Source organism: Lithobates pipiens, unplaced genomic scaffold, assembly GCF_037356315.1.
Source record: "Lithobates pipiens isolate NorthernLeopardFrog02 unplaced genomic scaffold, aLitPip1_a1.2 Scaffold_18, whole genome shotgun sequence".
In the NCBI taxonomy this organism is placed as follows: domain Eukaryota; kingdom Metazoa; phylum Chordata; class Amphibia; order Anura; family Ranidae; genus Lithobates; species Lithobates pipiens.
In genome coordinates, this window is record NW_027507758.1 from 560717737 (window position 1) to 560739605 (window position 21869).

At 48.2% G+C, this 21869-nt stretch overlaps 1 protein-coding gene, 1 non-coding gene and 1 pseudogene across 2 annotated transcripts; all 3 read right to left on the reverse strand.

Moving 5' to 3' along the window:
* Positions 1 to 4769: 4769 nt before the first annotated feature.
* LOC143990504 (U2 spliceosomal RNA) lies at positions 4770 to 4963 on the reverse strand. Its single transcript, XR_013277370.1, has one exon. It is a non-coding gene; the product is annotated as a U2 spliceosomal RNA (small nuclear RNA).
* Positions 4964 to 11256: 6293 nt separating this feature from the next.
* LOC143990551 (U2 spliceosomal RNA) lies at positions 11257 to 11416 on the reverse strand (annotated as a pseudogene).
* Positions 11417 to 11623: 207 nt separating this feature from the next.
* Positions 11624 to 16528, reverse strand: LOC143986768 (uncharacterized). The gene is made up of 2 exons (XM_077485173.1): positions 15754 to 16528; positions 11624 to 11628 (listed from the first exon to the last, which is right to left on the reverse strand). The coding sequence occupies exons 1-2, from the start codon at positions 16526 to 16528 to the stop codon at positions 11624 to 11626; spliced, it is 780 nt and encodes a 259-aa protein (XP_077341299.1).
* Between the last annotated feature and the right edge of the window lie 5341 nt (positions 16529 to 21869).

Sequence of the window (21869 nt, forward strand, 5' to 3'; positions counted from 1 at the left end):
GTCGGCGGTAGCCCCATATTAGCAAGTACCTGGAAAAGAAACGCATGAGAGACTTTGTCAAACGCCTTCTGCAGGTCCATGCTTACCACCACTAAGGCCTCGTTATGTGAATTAACATGATAAATCATGTCTCTTAGTAGAACTAGGTTGTCTGCTATTCTCCTTCCTGGTATCGCACATACTTGGTGGTCTCCAATTAAACTAGCAGCCACATCTCGCATCCTATTAGCAGTAACCTTTGACAGAATTTTGTAATCAGCGTTGAGCAGAGAAATAGGATGCCAATTCCGCAAATCCCTCTTATAACCCCCTTTAGGGATCAATGTTATTGCGCCCTCCCTCATTGACTTACTCATCCTCCCTTCTTGATAAGAAAACCTCACACACCTCCTTACCCACCGTCTGCCATACTTTAACGTAAAATTCTTCTGGAAGACCATCCTTACAGGCCATACCTTTCACAGCGGCATATATTTCATTATCTTCCAACTCTTCAGATAATGCATTAACTTCCTCAGGTGTTAATCTTCCCTTTACCACATTACAATATTCCTCCATCTCTTCTTCCATTATATTTTGATCTCCTTTAAATAAATTCTCATAAAAGGACTTCACCTCTTCCACCTCCCCTTTAGGACCAAAAACTGAAACAAAAACTTCCCGTTTACCAAAAACTTTCTTAAAAAAGAAACGGGTGCACCTTTCCTCCTTTTCAAGATGCTCAACTCTGGAGTGGTATATAATCCTCTTTCCCTTCTCTTTCAGGATCCTCTTCCTCTCCTCCTGGACTTTTGCAAGTTCACTCCCAACATCAATACCAACTGATTTAAACTTATACAAGGTATGTAATTTTTCCACCAAACCCTCCTCCCTTTCTTTTTCCTGTCGTGCTAGTTTTAGGCTCCAAGATCTGAAAAACTGTTTAAACTTAAATTTAGCCCAATCCCACCAGGCTAAGACATCAGGGAATTCCCCCTTACGTCTTACCAAAGAACAGAAAAACAACTCAAAGGAATCAATTACTTTTTCTTCTTTTAACAAATTAACATTTACTTTCCAAAACCCCTTCCGAACCTAATTATTTGATCTGCCCCAAGCGAAACCAGTAGAACGCGGTGGTCTGAAAAGGTTAAATTTTTTGTCTTAAATGACACCGGGTTTACACTTTCTGAAGACAAAACAAAATCAATACGGGACCTAATTTCCCCTTTGTCTGAAAAGAAAGTAAACTTGTCTGCCTCTGACCCCAACTCATGACCTACATCATATAAACTAAAATCAGAAATTCAATTGTTTAGAGCTGTGGAAGTACTATCTAATGATACTGTAGAAGTACTTTCTCTGTCGCCCACACTCCTAATACAATTGAGGTCCCCCACTACCAATGTGGGTTCCCTCCCTGGGAGATACAAAGCTAGGGTCTCCAAAAACTGAAGTTTCTCCCTCCTATTTGTTGGAGCATAGCAATTAAAGAGGCGTAACTTAAAGCGGAGGTCCACCCTAAAGTGGAGCTTCCGCTCATTGGAATCCTCCCCCCCCTCCGGTGCCACAATTGGCACCTTTCAGGGGGGAGGGGGTGCATGTACCTGTACAGTACAGGTATCTGCACCCACTTCCGGCGTAGATTCTGCAGAAGCTATGCCCCTTTCTGAAAGTCCCCCGCTGCCTGCTGGGAAAAACACGGATCCCAGAGACAGCGGGGACCATCCTTATTGCGCAGCGTGACTCACGCATGCGCAGTAGGGAACGGGGAAATGAAGCCGAAAGGCTCCACTTCCTGATTCCCATACCCAAGATGGCGGCGGCAGCACCCGAGAGACGATCGAGAGATCGGCTTCGGGTGCCGACATCGAGGGCGCGCTGGGCGGGTAAGTGTCCCTATTTTAAAAGTCAGCAGCTGCAGTATTTGTAGCTGCTGGCTTTAAAAAAAAAAAAAAAAGGCGGACTCCCGCTTTAAAACGAAAACAACTCAACTGTATTTGCAACAGTCTACCCGGAATTATGACCTTATAATTTAGGATTTGGATTTTACTTGACTTTACCATGACACCCACACCTTCATTCTTACTGGTACAAGCCATAGACTACACTGCCTGACCAAACTTCCATTCACTTGGTTTAGGGGCATTATTTAACATACACTCTAGTACACATACCACATCCCCATTCAGATCACTTAATTCTTTAAATACAGCAGCTCTTCTATCTAAAGAACCTATACCTCTCACATTAACAGAAACTATACTGACCATCTGAATTTAGGTTAGGTGGTTTCTACCCTCCCTCCACCCCTATCTTTCCTTATCACCTACATACCATCGGAATCCTGATCGTCGGTTTCCTCTGAATCCGAAACCATCAGGTCACCTGCAAGCTCCAGTTCTGACCCCGAATCCACCTGGTATGAAGGATTATTCGGCACTGGTTCCACCTTACTTCTCTTTACTTTGCTTTCACCATCACTCTCCTCTTTTTCCACACGTACCTTCTCCCTCTGAGCAGCCGTCATAGGCCGGTCAGAGCCAGAAGCCACATCCATCTCATCCACCCCCTCCTCCTGTGGTACCTCCTACTCCATTCCTTGTTCCGCATTACATTTTACCACTTTGGACTCTATCTCTTCTCCTCTGGCAACTGCTGCCAAGGTCTGCTCCACTCCCGCATCAGGTGTACTTCCTTCTCCACCCACCACTTTTCCACCACCACCACTTTCATCCAAGCCCTGATTCACCCCCTCCTCCCCTGCTTACCGCAGCACCCCATACCCCTCCAACCTCTCTGTCCTGCCCCTCAGTTGAGGGCTGCAGGCTCACATTCTGCCTTGTTGCTGCGGCAGCGAACCTAGCACCCCTCGCTACATCTGCATAGGAAGCCATCTTGCCAACCGTATTCAAACTACATGTTCGGGCCTTGTGTTCAGTTGACCCACATAGGTCGCATGCTGCAGGCTTTGAACAACTAGCAGTCTGGTGACCTGGCTGCCCGAAGGTTCTACAGCATACTCCCACCTGACATTCATCCTTGGTATGCCCATATTTGTAGCACTGACGACAGAATTTAGGTTGGCCAACATAAAAAAGTGAGCACCGGTTCCCAGCAATGGTGAAGAGAGCTGGGGGGTGCTTTACCCCTCCATACCCTTCAGGGTCCTCTTTAAACTTTACTTTAAATTTGATTATTCTTTGATAAATCCCAAAAGGGTTATTTAACTTATCTCCCAAGCTCACCTCATAACAGTACCAAGATAAGAAAACCCGGACCAATTGTGTGTCCATAAAAGGGTTATACAAATGAACAGTAACGAACCTACTTCCAGGGTTGAATAGGAGTTCAAAAGTACATTTTGACAGCAGTTCGTTTCCTTCAAATACCTTCCGTCTGATATCTTCAAAAACTCCAAGGCAAATACTCTCGATAATAAAAGAAACATCGTAAGTTCCAGTTGCTGGAAAATCTTGCAAAGCGTAAATCTGACTCACCATTACAAAGTATCCTGTAGAATATCCACAACGATAGTCCTCAGAGTGACCTCCTTCACGAAATCTGGCTTTACCAGGATTCTAAGTGTGTTCCGAACTTCCCTCCGCGCCATGGTAACGCATCGCCCTCTCTCGTAACCTCTAGCAGCGCCCCACCCAATAGCAGCATGGGGTGTACCAATCAAGGAAACACCCCAAGGCCGAGTGGAACTGGTGCCTTCAGTCTAACCCTTCAACCACGACACTAAGATCGCAGCCAAAAGGCCGAGAAGCGATAACCCAATTATTCTCTTTTCCGAGCGAGCAGCGGAATGCCCGCAACCCAGAGCTCACTGAGAGCTGCTGCCCGGGCCCCCTGTCTGCCCTTCCCCCACGTCTAGACCGTTCGGAGACACTGATTTGCAACTTTTCACACCTGGCCTGGCCAAGCAGCCTAATCCCTTCCTGTTGACCTAGCTACCAATACACAATTTCTAACACCTGTCCAACACCTTTGCAAGCACCTGCTGACCCTGGGAATGACCAGCAGGAAGCCAGCAGCAACAATTGCACTCATCCAGGTGCTCCTCGTTGCTGCTCAACAAGGGAAAAGCATTTGCATGAGACCGCCTCCTGGACACGTGGACGAAAGCCGACAGGCAGGGGACCTACTAGAGGGAGACACAGGCTGCTGAATGAATACTCAGGCAGCAACAGCTTTTTAGCAAGCTGGCCGTGCTAAGGGACAGCAATGGAGCAAAGTCAGGCCTATTGCAATGGCTGAGCTGGCTGGACATGGGAAGGAAAAAAGGCCTCATTTTGGGCCTTGCCAAGAAAGTTCATTCGTACTCCAGCTAGCTGCCTTGTCGAAATGTGTCTACTTGCTGACTTGATAGGTTTGGCTTCTTCGCACTACTGCCACTTCACCTGCTGCTCTTTCCTGAGCAAAAAAAGATTGAGCGAGCAAGGAAGGAAGGAGGGAGGGAGGGAAGGAGGGAAGGAGGGAGGGAAGGAGGGAAGGAGGGAGGGAAGGAGGGAGGGAAGGAGGGAGGGAGGGAAGGAGGGAGGGAAGGAGGGAGGGAGGGAAGGAGGGAGGGAGGGAGAAAGAAAGGCCAAGAAACTGACACGAAGCAAAAACACCAGTACACACAAGGGTTCAACGCAAATTTATTGCAAAAATGAACAACATACAGACTGTGAGCAGCAAAAGTAACATTGCAAGTGAGTGAGCAAGCAAGCAAAAGGATGAGGAGGGAGGATGGAGGAGAATTTGTTGTTTGAATTCATTCTGTTTTTGGAAACTGCATAAGAGAGGGGTGCACCGGTCCTGGAGGTACTGCAATACCAGATCGATGCGTGGAGTGGACAGAGCAAGCTCTTTTTCCATCTCCCTGTTTTAAAAATACATTTAATATATGGTCCCCAGATAGGGGACGTATCAGATATTAAACTGATAAGAACAGATTTTTTTTTAATTCTTTTATTTAAAAATTCACAAATAAAATACATAGAAAACATAAATCCAAACACAATATGTACAAAAATTAAAATAACATTTGTACAAAATAATTCAGAGATATATTTTCACAACATACAAAAAATTAAAATATTTACATAACCCACCCCCTTCCCACCCAAAACCCACCCACAAAACCCAAAAACCACATAATAAAGATAACAAGATAAATCTATAACAACAAGAACAAAACATTCCAAAAACAAATAACAATAACAAAAATATTTACATAAAAACCCATTTCCACCCTTCATTAATGAAAGAAAACATTAAACTATCCCTACTATATACTGACCCTCCACCCTATCCCTACACAAACAAAAAACACTCCTATACACTTTCTCCACACTTTCCCTTTGTCACCACATGCACTCACCCTGGAAAACAAAAAAAAGAGATTAATCATTCAAAATAACATCGACAACATAAAACCAATATTTTACACTATATACACCAGTACTTCCACTCCCCCAGTTTCCATTCACCTCTAGCGTTACTTTCACCCAATTTTTTACAATCAAAATAAGCATAACTGTAAATCTTCCCTCGGACCATGGCCACACACTCTTTCACTTTAACTACTTCCTGCCGAAAAATTAAAATATTCCAAACATCCCACAGACACTCTTTCATACAATTCACCACAATCCATAACAACCTCTCTTCCTTCTTACCCAAATCACACAGACCATACAACACCATCTCATACGTTACATTATCCACACCAGTCAATCCCTTAATCATCTTTTCCATCCTCTTCCACACCTTTTTTGCATAACGACACTCCCAAAACACATGTACCACCCTCTCAATCCCCCCACACCCCACTCTCGGGCACACCTCACTATCCACAAACCTCCTCCTCCTCTGAAACTCCCTCGTAGGCAAACATCCATGCACCCCCATCCACGCAATATCCTTCTGCCTATTATCCAGTCCTTTACAGCACACATTCTTCCAAACTTTCTTACATTCAACAACCCTCAGACCACCTATTCCTTCCATTTCCTCCCTCTCCTTCAATATCTGCATTACTTTCTTACTCTCACACCATTTATCACGCGTCACATCTTGCAACCCATACCTCCTCATACATCTTTCAACCCTCACATAAAACCACGGCGCAAAAAAACACACAGGCCTCCTCAAATCAACATCACACAACTTATATTTGCGCAACACACTCCCACTTGCATATCTTGCCATACACCCTGCAACACTCTCCTTCTCACTTAACCTCACACACATACTAACATATTTCACCACCAAGAACTTCTCAATACACACCATACCTTTCCCACCATTCTCCACACCTTTCATTACTTTCTCCCTCTTCAATTTCTCCATTTTGGATGACCAAAAAAAGGAGAAACACACCCTCACAATCTGTTTCATCACTCTGTCCGGCGCTGGAAACACACAATATAGATACAACAAAATCTGAATCACCACAGCCTTCACAATCAATACCTTCCCTCCCAATGACAAAGTCCTTAGAGACCAAAAATCAACTTTGTTTCTCACTTTTACTAAAACATCCTGCCAACTTTCTCTCCCATACAAATCTGAATCAAACTTGACACCCAAAATCTTCACTCCCCCCACACAAAGCTTCCAAACACACTGTTCAACACCCCTCCATACACCAAACAACTTACACTCACTTTTCCCCATATTCACACAAAAGCCACTTGCCAAACAAAAAATCTCAATCAGCAACTTCACCCTTTTTAACCCTGCCATATCTTTACAAATTACTGTAACATCATCCATATATCCAATCACCTTCAAAACCCTCCCACCACTCCCTGGCACTTCCACCCCTCTCACACACTTATCTTTCGCCAGCATCCTCATTAAAGGCTCAATCACGCAAACAAACAACACGGGTGACAAAGGACACCCCTGTCTCACTCCCGACCTAATACTTATATCATTCGTCATCCACCCATTCACCAAAACCTTACTTACCATACCTTTATACAAACACTTAATCCATCCAATCAATACCTCAGGAATTCCCATTTTTCTCAACACCTTAAACATAAAATCATGCGACACTCTATCATACGCTTTCTCAAAATCCACAGCTAACACTGCCACCTCCTGCATCCTCTCCTTACAAAACCATAGCCCATCCCTCAAGCTAACCAGACTTTCAGAAATAGACCTCCCCGGCACCGCACACACTTGCTCCTCTCCCACCAACTTCTCCACAACCGCACGTAACCTATTTGCCAACACTTTCGCCACCACTTTATAATCCACATTCAATAAAGATATAGGTCTCCAATTTTTCAACTCACGCTTATCATCTTTTTTAAATAATAACACAATCACACTTTTTGACATGGATTCAGGCATCCTCCCCTTTTCCAAAACTTTCATCACCACCTCATACACATACTCACCAATCACATCCCAAAATGCACAATAGAACTCGACCGGCAAACCGTCACTCCCAGGCGTTTTACCTTTCTTCATACTTCCGAGACATTCATCAACTTCACCTTTACATACACTCTCCCCCAACATACTTTTATCATCCATATCCAACCTCATCTCCACCTGCTCCAACACATCCTTCTCAGCCCTTTCATCCCTACTCTTCTCCGTATATAAATTGGAATAAAATTTCCAAATTTCCTCCCCCACCCTCTCCCTCCCACTTACTACCCGCCCACTCTCATCCAACACGCATGACAAATCCACCTTCCCACCATACACCTTCTTAAAGAAAAACCGCGTACATTTTTCATCCTTCTCCTTAACCACCATTCTAGCTTGCGATATAATCTCCCTCCCCTTTCGCTCCAAAAAAACTCTCAACTTTCCTCTCGCTTCCACCAATTCACACCCCACATTCTCCCCCCTTTCCCTCAATTCCTCCATCCTCTTCAGCCACCATTCATACGCCTCATGCTCTTTCCTCGCAATCTCACACCCTTTCCTCACAAAAAACCTTTTAGTCTGACCCTTCACCCACTCCCACCACTCAATCACACTTAGAAAATCATTCCTCCTCCTTTTAAGCTTCCCAAAAACCTCAACATACTCTCTTTTCACACCTTCATCCTCCAACAATTCCACATTCAACTTCCATACACCTTTACCATACGTTACCTCAGAATCCATACTCACAACACACTCGATCCGACCATGGTCCGAGAAAGCCTCCCGCTGAATAGCGAAGGAATCCAGCTGTAAATTTTTTGAAATAAAACAAAAATCAATCCTTGATTGCACCGACCCTCTATCACTAAAATAAGAAAAACCACCACCCTCACCAACATCCCTTAATCCAAATAAACGTATTATCTCACCCAACTCCTTCCCCGACTTATCAACACCCCCACCACCACTTCCACCCCCACACCTATCCCCATCACGTAAAATACAATTAAAATCCCCCAACACAATAACAGGATCCCTCCCCCCCCCCAAAAAAAACTTAATTCTCTCAAAAAGATCCAACCTCCCTTTTTTATCCACAGGCGCATACACACAAAAAAGCTTAAAACAAACACCCCCATATTCCAAAAAGACCAACAGACAATGTCCCACCTCCACCTTCCTTAAAATCTTAATTTTATTATTTTTGATTAGCACCCCCACTCCACTGCTCCTGCTCCGGCCCAATGACCACACCGACTCTCCCGGGGTCCATCTGGCGACATACGGTTCTTCCCTCATATTACAGTCCTGCACGCATACAATGTCGGCAGCATACTCAGATAAAATTTTAAAAATTGCTGCTCGTCTACCTGCAGTCCCAAACCCTCTGCAGTTGAGGGAAGATACCTTTAAGCGCATAGAAAATCAAGAAAGGATCACATTCCTGTCATGCCTTCTTTTTTCCGGGTTTGTCCTTGGCCCTAGTTCTGGGTCCTACCCCTGACCCAGAACTTACCCCCCCGTTTTCTTCTTAGTCTTCTCCTTTGACCCCCTGGCATACCCCATTACCTCCTGCAGCTCCGACACCTGACCAGTACTTACATACGATGGTGCCTGCGAGGAATCGGAATCAATCACCGCCTCAGATGTTTCAGGGTCAGGTGAGTCCGGGAAGGAGCCTATGACCTGGGAGGACTCCGCAGCCTCCATCTTCCTCTTAAGGGAAGGAGCTCCCACCTCCATCCCTTCCTCCTCCGACCCTACACCACTCCCCTCCGCCTCCCCCTCGGCCATGAGGTGCCCAGGGACACTCTCCTCAGATACAGGAGAGGCCCCCTCCTCCCCCACGGCGTCCACAGGGGAGGGACCTGGCTCACCCTCCATAGGTGGGCAGACATCAGCCCGCACCACCACTTCCTCGGGCAGATCCACGGTCTGTTCCACGGAGTCCACCATGGTAATCGGGGTAATACCGGCCCTAGCCACATCTGCATAGGACAGCACCTTCTTACCCGTCTGAGCCTCCACTGCTTCTACCGCCACGACAACCGCAGTGGGCTCAGACTCCCTGGATACCTTCGGGCACTGCCTAGCAAGGTCCTACTCCCGCAGATGTGGCAGCTCTTCTTCTCCGGACACTGACCGGCTCCGTGACCCTGCTTAAAGCAGTTGCGGCATGTTAGACCTGCCTCGCACTGGTCCTTGGTGTGCCCAAACGAAAAACACTGTCTGCAGAAGAGGGACTGGCCAGGGTACCACAAGTAACCCCGGTTCCTTCCAATGGAGAAAGAATGAGGGGGTGCCGGACGCCCCCTATACCCTCCGAATCTGCTCTAAAGGTTACCCAAAATTTACGCTGCCCGTTGAAGGTACCTAGCACATTCGTCAGCTTCACGCCTGCTGAAACCGACTCGCAGTACCTGAATAAAAAGGCAGCGATTTCCCCATCCTGTACAAAAGGATTGTACATATGTACAGTGATGGGGACCCGCACTTTCGTCTCACTACACAGGAATGTGATCCCTTCCAGCGCCTCGTCGCCCTCCTTCTCGCTCTTCCGAAGCATACATGTCTGCAGGTCCTCCTTTTTCCAGAAAGTAACGTCATACATTCCAGTAGTAGGGAAAAACTGCATGCAGAAAATCGTTTCTCTTGGCATTCCGAAAAGGTCTTCAATCAACTGCTTCTGAATGAAGAACAAACCGACCTCGTTCCTCTTAGGCTCGGCCACGACCAGCCTCAAAGTGTTTGGTGCGCTCGGCGGCCCCACCATGTCCTACGCCCACCAATCCCACAGCCAACTCAAGGATGGTAGGGAAAGGCGATCACTCTCGTGCACTTCCGGTGGCGTCCCCCCCAATAGCAGCATGGGGTGCACCCGAAGGAAACACCCCAAGGCCGAGAGGGACTGGCACCGGTCGTTACCTCAGGCACTGATCAAGACAGAAACTGCACTTGATCGTAGCCAAAAGGCCGAGAAGCGATAACCCAATTATTCTCTTTTCCGAGCGAGCGGCGCAATGGCCGCAACCCAAAGCTCACTGAGAGGAGCTGCTGCTCTCCTGGTCCCCTGTCTGCCCTTCCCCCGCGTCTAGACCGGGCGGAGACGCTGATTAGCAACTTTTCACACCTGGCCTGGCCAAGCAACCTAATCCCCTCCTGATGACCTAGATAGCAATCCACAATTTCTAACACCTGTCCAACACCTTTGCAAGCACCTGCTGACCCTGGCAATGACCAGCAGGCAGACAGCAGCAACAATTGCACTCATCCAGTTGCTTCTCGTTGCTGCTCCACCAGGGAAAAGCATTTGCATGAGACCGCCTCCTGGGACACGTGGACGAAAGCCGAAAAGGCTGGGACCCACTAGAGGGAGACACAGGCTGCTGAATGAATACTCAGGCAGTGACTGCTTTTCAGCAAGCTGGTTGTACGAAGGGACAGGAATGGAGCAAAGTCAGGCCTATTGCAATGGCTGAGCTGGCTGGACATGGCTAGGAAAAAAAAGGCCTCATCTTGGGCCTTGCCTAGAAAGTTCATTCATACTCGAGCTAGCTGCCTAGTCGAAATGTGTCTACTTGCTGACTTCCTAGGTTTGGCTTCTTGCAACTACTGCCACTTCACCTGCTTCTTCCTGAGCAAAAAAATATTGAGCGAGCAAGGAAGGAGGAGGAAGGGAGAAAGAAAGGCCAAGAACTGACACGAAGCAAAAAACACCAGTACACACAGGGGTTAAACGCAAGTTTATTGCAAAAATGAACAACATACAGACAGCTTGTGAGCAGCAAAAGTAACATTGCAAGTGAGTGAGCAAGCAAGCAAAAGGATGAGGAGGATGGAGGAGAATTTGCTGTTTGAATTCATTCTGTTTTTGGAAACTGCATAAGAGAGGGGTGCACCGGTCCTGGAGGTACTGCAATACCAGGTCGATGCGGGGAGCTCTTCTTCCATCTCCCTGTTCTAAAAATCCATTTAATATATGGTCCCCAGATAGGGGATGTATCAGATATTAAACTGATAAGAACAGATTTTTTGATTGAAAATGTATACTTTATTTTGCAAGAAAATATACAAAAAACAAAATACCTTTAACAGGGTACATTCCACACTGTACTGCGACGCAGCGCATAAAATACACTTCATAACAGTACAGTTCCAAGCATACAAATAAATTACATTCGTTCTGCGGTATGATGCCTGATGTGTTGTGCAGAGTAATAATACCCCGAAACATCACATCATGCATGACGCCGCATTACCCTGAAAGCATTACCAAAAACATTACCAAAAACATGTCAAGTCATACAGTCTTAGTCAAAGTCAAAATCAAAATGGCATTTTCAATAAGCAACAGGTGTGATGGGGGGGGGTTGGAGAAGGTGGGGTGGGGAGGGGGGAAAAGAGTTCACAGGCCCGAAGCTTTATTGAACTGCCAAAAAGGGTACATAGTGGTGGGAGGGGGGGGGGGGGGGAGGGGAAATCTTCAGACCTCCTCTTCCTCCTTGTTGTCCATCAGGTGATAGTCTCTGAGCAGACTGTGAGTCAGTCTGCGGCAGTCCTCGATGTACATCCTCTCCCTCTGGTGGATGAGGCGCTTTCTGGCACATCAAACAGCGTCCTTAAAGCAACACAGCACCCACCAGGCACTATCAATGTCCTCCTGTGAATGAGTTCCACAAAAGAGTCCGTTCAGCACACCAAAGTGTGTAATGGCAGTCTGTGGAACAAAGTCTTTGAGATCAGGTTCCAGAGCCCTCAACAGGCCCTGTGCAAAGGGACACTCCCAGAAAACATGCAGAGCAGTTTCCTCCTGGATGATGCAAAAGGGGCAGTGTCTGTATCTGGCATGCATGAATGTCCTGAGTGGCAACCCCTCTTGGATTGCCATCCATGCCAGATCTTTGTGCCTGTTGGTAAGTCTCTTTGAAGAAACATTCCTCCAGACCACTTTACAAGTGGCTGAAGGGAGGCCTGGAACAGTCTCAACAATGTCCGATGCTCTGATCAACTTGTGGATAGTTTTTGGCTTCCACAAGTCGGGCTTCACTCCATGTAGCCCGAGCTCCTTAATAAACTTGAAAGTGTCCAAGTAATACCAAGGAGTGTCCCAGTTGTAGGGGATGGAGCTGTCCCATTTATCCCATCCAAGGGACCTCCAGAGAGGCAGGAGGAAAAAACGGGACATGGAGTTATCACCAGAGTCTACAGTTCTGTCCACCAAAGTTCTGCGGATGCAGTTACAGGCAAAGAAGACCCTCAGTAGGGTGGCGATGTCGGGCACGCCCTTACCGCCCTTGAGGGGTTCCTTGAACATAACCACCCGCTTTACTCTGTCCATTTTGGAGCTCCAGATGAAGTGAAACACTGCCCTGGTGATGGCCTTGCAGGTGTTAACCCGGGGGGGCCAGGCCTGGGCGAGGTACTGCAACACAGGGAGAATCTCGCTGCGGAGTACCAGTGTTTTGCCTTCGATGGTGAGTTCTCGGAGGCTCCAAACTTCTGTCGTATCTTTGTCAGTCTTTCTTCCCAGGGCTTCAGGGCTGCGCCCTCTGCTCCAAACCAGACCCCAAGGATTTTGATGAAGTCTGCTTTGACGCTGAAGGGCATGGGTGCAGAAGAAGACAGGAACCACTTTCCGAAGAGCATGACTTCCGACTTCCCGCAGTTGACCTTTGCCCCTGAAGCTTGGCCGAAGTCCTCACACGTCTGGGCAAGTGTGTCGATGGAGCGCCGGTCGGCACAGAACACCGTCACATCATCCATGTAGAGCGAGCACTTGACCTCCCGTCTGTCCGGTCCTGGTGCTGTGATCCCTCTGATCTCTGGGTTCCGTCTGATGCTTCAGGCGAAGAGCTCTATACAACAGACAAAAAGCAGAGGTGAGAGAGGGCAGCCTTGTCTGACCCCAGACAATCCTGGAAAGGGGTCAGTTTTCCAACCGTTCACCAACACCACACTACAAATATCATTATACATAACATTTACATACGAACAAAACATCTCCCCAAGACCAAACCTGCGCAGAGTGCTGCACATAAACTCATGGGAGACACGGTCAAAGGCCTTCTCCTGGTCAAGACTGACCAGGGCCGTGTGCACACGGCGGCCATGAATATACTGGACCGTGTCCTGGACAAGCGCAATGCTGTCCGCAATCCTGCGACCAGGAATGCCACAAGTCTGATCCGGGTGGATGATCTGTCCGATGACAGATTTCAGCCTGTTGGCCAGAACCTTGGCGAGGATTTTGTAGTCCACGTTCAGAAGAGAGATCGGACGCCAGTTTTTCAGGTCCGATCTCTCCCCCTTGCGCTTATACAAAACCGTGATCATCCCCTCCCTTAGGGTCAGAGGCATTCTGCCCTCCATCACCATCTCCTCGTACAGCTCTAGCAGGTCCGGGCCTACGAGATCCCACAGCGTTACATAAAGTTCAACTGGGAGACCATCGCAGCCCGGGGTCCTGCCTTGTCTAAAGGATTTAGCGGCAGAGTGCAGCTCCTCCAACACCAAGGGGGCGTTGACGTCCGACGAACCTGCAGGATCAATTTGGTTACAGATACCTGACAGGAACCTGTCAGCTGCCTGTGTGTCTGTTGTTTTCGGGGAGTAGAGGTTGGTGTAGTAGTCGCTGACCACTTGCATCACAGCCTCCTTTCCCTTCTGGAGTGTTCCGGTCTCGTCACGCAGCTCAGACAAGGGAGTGTGTCCTGAGTGGAGTTTCCTGAAAAAGAAAGAGTTACACTTCTCACCTTTCTCAAGGTTCTCCACCTTGGCACGGAAGACAATGTGCCTGGATTCTTCCTCAAAGTGCCCTTTCAGGCTCTTCTTGGTGTCCTCCAGGTCCTGCCTAACGTCCCAGCCACAGTGGTGAAGGTCCTGCAGGGACTGCAACTGACGTTGCAGTCTCCTGAGTTCCTTCTTCCTGGCACACACTTGCTGTCGTCCCCTTGCCTGAAAGAAGCTGCGCAGCTTGACCTTCACAAACTCCCATCAGTCACTTACCCTTCCGAAGAATCGCTTTTCCTCCGTCCAGGTGGCATAGGCCTCCCGGAGTTCCCCCATCAGTTCCTCATTTTCCAGCAGGGTACTATTCAGCTTCCAGGAGCCTGGTCCGCGGGCAAAGCCCTCGCCCAGGTCACCCCGAAAGTGAATAGCCCTGTGGTCAGAGAAAAAGCAGGGGATCATGGAGAAATCGCGATGCTTGACTGCTTTTGAAGTGAGCACGAAGTCGATCCTGGAATGCACTGATCCATCGGGACGGCATCATGAGTAGTTCACGGTACCTTTCCCTATGGATCCCACGGCGTCCTGCAGCGAAGCCTCCGAGATCATCTCCTTGAGCAGCCTGGATGTAGCATCAAGTTTTGCGTACATGCTGGAGCTGCGCCCATCCTCCTCTATCGGACAGTTAAAATCACCGCTGATTACTACTGCCCTGGTGGTGACGAGTTGGGTCTGCAGGGTCTGGAAAAGTTCCAGCCGCTCATTCTTATCTGGGGGGGCGTACACGTTGATGAGCCTAATTGGCTCTCCCACCCACGAGCCGTCTATGACCAGAAGACGGCCACAGACTAGCTCATGGATGGAGTCAACCGTGAAGCGCCCACCCCTGACAAGAATGGTTACACCTGCAGACTTACAATCGCCACCCCCGGACCAGTAGGAGGGACCGAGGGTCCACTGGGAGGTCAGATGGGTGTACCTCCTCAGAGGAGGAAGTGCGCACTCCTGGAGCATGTAGACATCACTCTGCTGAGTGGCAAGAAATGTCAGTGCCGCTTGCCGTCTAGATGTATCCTTGATACTCCTCACATTAATGGAAAAGATTGAGATCTCTGCCATAATGAAAAAGGGTATGAGGTCTAGTCAGCAAGGGACCGAACTTACCTCCCCGGAGGGGGGTCTTCCGTTGCCTCCTCTGCTTGTCCTGTTTTCTTCTCGGACAGACCGAGCTCCTCCAGGACAGCATCCATCATCGTCTGGGAGATGGTGACGTGGAGGTCGGAGGGGAGGTCAGGCTCAGGGACGGCCATGACCTCCACCTCCCCCCCACATCCTCCTCCTCCTCTCCTGCTGACTCGAGGTCCTGCAATATTGGCTCTGGTCCCTCGCTTTCGCGCTGGTCGCCAGTGGGCCTTTTAGTGGAGGAAGCGGGTTCCTCTGCTGTTGGACTCCTAGGCTTCCGTTTCCGGCTTCCTGAGGGTCCACTGGTGGGGGTGGAAGGGAGGGTGGGGAAGTCCTCCAGGGAGGACAGGTCCGGGGTGGGTGGGGGGAGGGTCGCCTCCAGCACCGAGGTGGCGGGTGGGGGGGTGCTGGAGACAGGGGTTGGGGCAGGGGTCTGGGCTGGGGCCTGGACAGGGGTGGGGGTAGGGGTGGGCTTACCCGTGGTCTTCTGTGGTTCTTTTTCCCTTTCCGGTGGCTTCTTCCTGGTGCTGGTAGATAGTTTGCCCTGGATCAGGGCTCCAGCGTAGGATCGGGACCGCTGGGGGCAGTGTTTGAACACGTGCTCAGCCGCTCTGCAGAGGTTGCAGGCTTTGGACCTCAGACAATCCTTGGTCTCATGGCCTGTGACCCTACAGAACCTGCAAGCAAGTTCTTTGCAATCCTTACCCATGTGTCCGGGGTGGCTACACCTGTTACAGGTGTAGGGTATCCCGGGGTAGTAAAGGATGCCTGCGGAGTTGCCCAGGGAGAAGCACGGCTGCAGGTGCTGGATGTCCCCCGAAGGGTCCTTCCTAAACTTGCAGAGTACTGACCACTTACCTATCCATAAGCCGTTTGCATCGAGGATTCGGACTGGGTCCTTCACCACAGTGCAGAACCTATGGAGGTAAGTGGCTATATCCTTACCTGGGGTATGGGGGTTCCTCATGGCCACTGTCACCCACTTCTCGTCCCGTGTGATGGGGCAGTTCGCAGTGAACTTACGAAAGGGGGATTCAGGGCCACTCGCCTTTACCATATCCCAGTATCTTCTGCATACCTGGAACGACACAAAAGTTATGAAAAAGGTACCTTTTGTGAAGGCCTGGACTGAAAGCGTTTCCGCTTTGCTGAACCCCTGTTCCAGGATCATCTTCTTTCCGAAGATCTCCGGGGTCATGTCGGGGACTCTTCTGTCCACCTCCTTCAGCTGTAGCACGACTGTCTGCTTCATCCAGGGCTCTAAGGTAGGGAGCCCGTCTGCAGGGGGGGAAGGCTTGGCTGGTCTCGGCTGGCTGGTGCTGGCCGGGGTAGAGGTGGAGGTTGAGGCAGCAACATTCTCAGTGACCTCGTGGAAGTGGCTGGAGCGGGGTTCTTCTTGCTTTTGCTGGTCTTCTTATCACTCTTCCCCATCTTCAAGGAGGAGGATGTCGCCTCAGCTGTTCCTTCAGCGGCTTCCTTCTTGTTTCCTCTAAGTCTTTGCTCTGAAGCCTTTACAAAGGCTCTTGCATCTACTGCCCGGAGGTAGTAATGCGGAGAGGGGGGGGGAGGAGGGAAGACCGCAATCTTGTTCCTTGTGGGGGCTAAGCCTCTGGCCCAATAGCAGCAAGTAGGTGAAGCTGAATTTAATCAACGATCCTACAAGGCCGAGCAGAGGGTACCCCACAAGGACCTAATGGCTTGGATAGATACAAGTGGTTCTCAACGTCTTAGCTGTGAAGCAGAGACACCCCTAAGGGCTATAGTCGATTTTTTTTTTTCACTAAATATCAGCGATATATTATTTGTCCAACGTCAAAAAAGACTTCAAAGAAACACTCCTTGTGTTGAACTTATATTTGCATCATTTATTTGGATTTCCTAAATTCTATCTTTTTTTTTTTTTATAAGGATTGATTTACACATTACAAATAGATATTACAATACAACAACTATTATTACACTCTCCTAAATCGAATTCCACAATCCTATTTTCCATTCACTCTTAGCACACTCACCCTTATTTTTTAAATCAATCAAAAAAAACTGAAACACACCTGATAAAAGAAATTTAAAACATTCATCCACACTAATCAACTCTCTCTTATTCACCAGCACACATCTACACTTCCACAATACCTCTTTTCCCACACTAATAATTTGCCACGCCATTAATCTTTTATTTACATTCACACCTAAATTAACCCATATATCACCTTTTCATAATTCAAATGCTTCATACCAGTTACTATTTTCAACAACCCTCCAACTTTCCTCCAAAAATCCTGTGCGAAATCACAATTCCACATTAAGTGCATACATGTCTCATCATTACCACAAGGATGTCTAGGGCAACGAGCTGTCCTTAATAAACCTCTTCTATACTGAAATTGTCTCACAGGCAAGCACTCATGAACCACTTGCCAACCCAGGTCTTTTTGAGTATTTGTTAATCATTTATTGGTTACTAAGTTCCAAATTTCTTTTGAAAAAGTCTCTCTATATCTTCCAACCTGTACAACACCTTGCACATTCCTCACTTTCTGAATCACACCTTTAGGTTGCTTCCATTCACTCACCTCTAGTGATGGCCGAACGGTTCGCCCGGCGGTCGTTTCGCGGCGAATTTCCGACTTTCGCCGTCCGCGGGTTCGAACGCCTTTTTCCGTCGTTCGCCCCGGCGGACTTACGTGTTTAATGTATACAAGAACTTTAACCTTTCGTGACACGTTTATCATGTGTTACAGGACAACCAATTGAGACATGACAGCTCATGGACACTTGGACATTCCCCCTAACCTATAAATACACCCGATCCGGTGGCCATTTTACATTCTTTCTTCTGTCACTGTAGGGAAAGGATCCTGTGTGGAGTAGGGACAGAGAAAACGCTAGCTATTTGGTACACAAAAGTTCTTTTCAGGACTGGTATAGGTGTTAGGTCAGCAGCCTGAGTTTCTTTTGTCAGTTTAGATAAAGGGACAGAGCGCTGTATGCTGCTATTTTAGGGACAGCTCAGCCAGATTAGTCTTTCTTCATCATCATCATCATCATCATCATTAGCTGTTACTATCAGGTCCACAAAAGAGCTGTTCCAGCTAATCGTTCCAGCCTACTCTTTTTTGCCAATTTGTATAGGGACAGGCAGGAAGCAGTGTGTCAGGCAGTGAGGATAATTTTAAAGACTTGCTGTTACTATTAGTTCCACAAAGGTTCTTTTCAGGACTGGTATCAGTGGTACGGTAATAGGCTTGTACACGTATAATATTCTTTCTTCCAAATATAGAAAGAATATTATACTTGACTGCTGCCCTTCTGCTGCAGTCTGCTAATCATTCACAACTCACTTGTTCCACAAAGCTCTTTATCAGGACTGGTAACTTGGTCTGTCTAGGGTGCTACGGTACATAGGCTTGGGTGCGGTACAGTCTGCTGTTCTGTAAGGACCGCTATCGGTCCACAATACATAGGGTTGCCGTGCACTACTGCTGACCGCTGCCCTATACTGCAGCAGTCCTTCATTGGTATAGGGACTGACGTACAGTCTGCTAATCACTAACACACAACCTGCTTGGTCCACAAAAGTTCTTATAAGGACTGGTAACTTGGTATAGGGTGCTACGGTACATAGGCCTGAGTGCGTTACAGTCTGCTGTTCTGTAAGGACCGCTATCGGTCCACAATACATAGGGTTGCCGTGCACTACTGCTGACCGCTGCCCTATACTGCAGCAGTCCTTCAGCGGTATAGGGACTGACGCACAGTCTGCTAAACACTAACACACAACCTGCTTGGTCCACAAAAGTTTTTATAAGGACTGGTAACTTGGTATAGGGTGCTACGGTACATAGGCCTGAGTGCAGTACAGTCTGCTGTTCTGTAAGGACCGCTATCGGTCCACAATACATAGGGTTGCCGTGCACTACTGCTGACCGCTGCCCTATACTGCAGCAGTCCTTCATTGGTATAGGGACTGACGTACAGTCTGCTAATCACTAACACACAACCTGCTTGGTCCACAAAAGTTCTTATAAGGACTGGTAACTTGGTATAGGGTGCTACGGTACATAGGCCTGAGTGCGTTACAGTCTGCTGTTCTGTAAGGACCGCTATCGGTCCACAATACATAGGGTTGCCGTGCACTACTGCTGACCGCTGCCCTATACTGCAGCAGTCCTTCATTGGTATAGGGACTGACGTACAGTCTGCTAATCACTAACACACAACCTGCTTGTTCCACAAAAGTTCTTATAAGGACTGGTAACTTGGTATAGGGTGCTACGGTACATAGGCCTGAGTGCGTTACAGTCTGCTGTTCTGTAAGGACCGCTATCGGTCCACAATACATAGGGTTGCCGTGCACTACTGCTGACCGCTGCCCTATACTGCAGCAGTCCTTCATTGGTATAGGGACTGACGTACAGTCTGCTAATCACTAACACACAACCTGCTTGGTCCACAAAAGTTCTTATAAGGACTGGTAACTTGGTATAGGGTGCTACGGTACATAGGCCTGAGTGCGTTACAGTCTGCTGTTCTGTAAGGACCGCTATCGGTCCACAATACATAGGGTTGCCGTGCACTACTGCTGACCGCTGCCCTATACTGCAGCAGTCCTTCAGCGGTATAGGGACTGACGCACAGTCTGCTAAACACTAACACACAACCTGCTTGGTCCACAAAAGTTTTTATAAGGACTGGTAACTTGGTATAGGGTGCTACGGTACATAGGCCTGAGTGCGTTACAGTCTGCTGTTCTGTAAGGACCGCTATCGGTCCACAATACATAGGGTTGCCGTGCACTACTGCTGACCGCTGCCCTATACTGCAGCAGTCCTTCATTGGTATAGGGACTGACGTACAGTCTGCTAATCACTAACACACAACCTGCTTGGTCCACAAAAGTTCTTATAAGGACTGGTAACTTGGTATAGGGTGCTACGGTACATAGGCCTGAGTGCGTTACAGTCTGCTGTTCTGTAAGGACCGCTATCGGTCCACAATACATAGGGTTGCCGTGCACTACTGCTGACCGCTGCCCTATACTGCAGCAGTCCTTCAGCGGTATAGGGACTGACGCACAGTCTGCTAAACACTAACACACAACCTGCTTGGTCCACAAAAGTTTTTATAAGGACTGGTAACTTGGTATAGGGTGCTACGGTACATAGGCCTGAGTGCAGTACAGTCTGCTGTTCTGTAAGGACCGCTATCGGTCCACAATACATAGGGTTGCCGTGCACTACTGCTGACCGCTGCCCTATACTGCAGCAGTCCTTCATTGGTATAGGGACTGACGTACAGTCTGCTAATCACTAACACACAACCTGCTTGTTCCACAAAAGTTCTTATAAGGACTGGTAACTTGGTATAGGGTGCTACGGTACATAGGCTTGAGTGCGGTACAGTCTGCTGTTCTGTAAGGACCGCTATCGGTCCACAATAGATAGGGTTGACGTGCACCACTGCTGACCGCTGCCCTATACTGCAGCAGTCCTTCAGCGGTATAGGGACTGACGCACAGTCTGCTAAACACTAACACACAACCTGCTTGGTCCACAAAAGTTTTTATAAGGACTGGTAACTTGGTATAGGGTGCTACGGTACATAGGCCTGAGTGCGTTACAGTCTGCTGTTCTGTAAGGACCGCTATCGGTCCACAATACATAGGGTTGCCGTGCACTACTGCTGACCGCTGCCCTATACTGCAGCAGTCCTTCATTGGTATAGGGACTGACGTACAGTCTGCTAATCACTAACACACAACCTGCTTGGTCCACAAAAGTTCTTATAAGGACTGGTAACTTGGTATAGGGTGCTACGGTACATAGGCCTGAGTGCAGTACAGTCTGCTGTTCTGTAAGGACCGCTATCGGTCCACAATACATAGGGTTGCCGTGCACTACTGCTGACCGCTGCCCTATACTGCAGCAGTCCTTCATTGGTATAGGGACTGACGTACAGTCTGCTAATCACTAACACACAACCTGCTTGTTCCACAAAAGTTCTTATAAGGACTGGTAACTTGGTATAGGGTGCTACGGTACATAGGCTTGAGTGCGGTACAGTCTGCTGTTCTGTAAGGACCGCTATCGGTCCACAATAGATAGGGTTGACGTGCACCACTGCTGACCGCTGCCCTATACTGCAGCAGTCCTTCAGCGGTATAGGGACTGACGCACAGTCTGCTAAACACTAACACACAACCTGCTTGGTCCACAAAAGTTTTTATAAGGACTGGTAACTTGGTATAGGGTGCTACGGTACATAGGCCTGAGTGCGTTACAGTCTGCTGTTCTGTAAGGACCGCTATCGGTCCACAATACATAGGGTTGCCGTGCACTACTGCTGACCGCTGCCCTATACTGCAGCAGTCCTTCATTGGTATAGGGACTGACGTACAGTCTGCTAATCACTAACACACAACCTGCTTGGTCCACAAAAGTTCTTATAAGGACTGGTAACTTGGTATAGGGTGCTACGGTACATAGGCCTGAGTGCGTTACAGTCTGCTGTTCTGTAAGGACCGCTATCGGTCCACAATACATAGGGTTGCCGTGCACTACTGCTGACCGCTGCCCTATACTGCAGCAGTC

What these genes read in the sequence shown, in the direction of transcription:
- LOC143986768 (XM_077485173.1), bottom strand. Translation starts at nt 16,528, where the DNA reads ATGAAGCAGACAGTCGTGCTACAGCTGAAGGAGGTGGACAGAAGAGTC.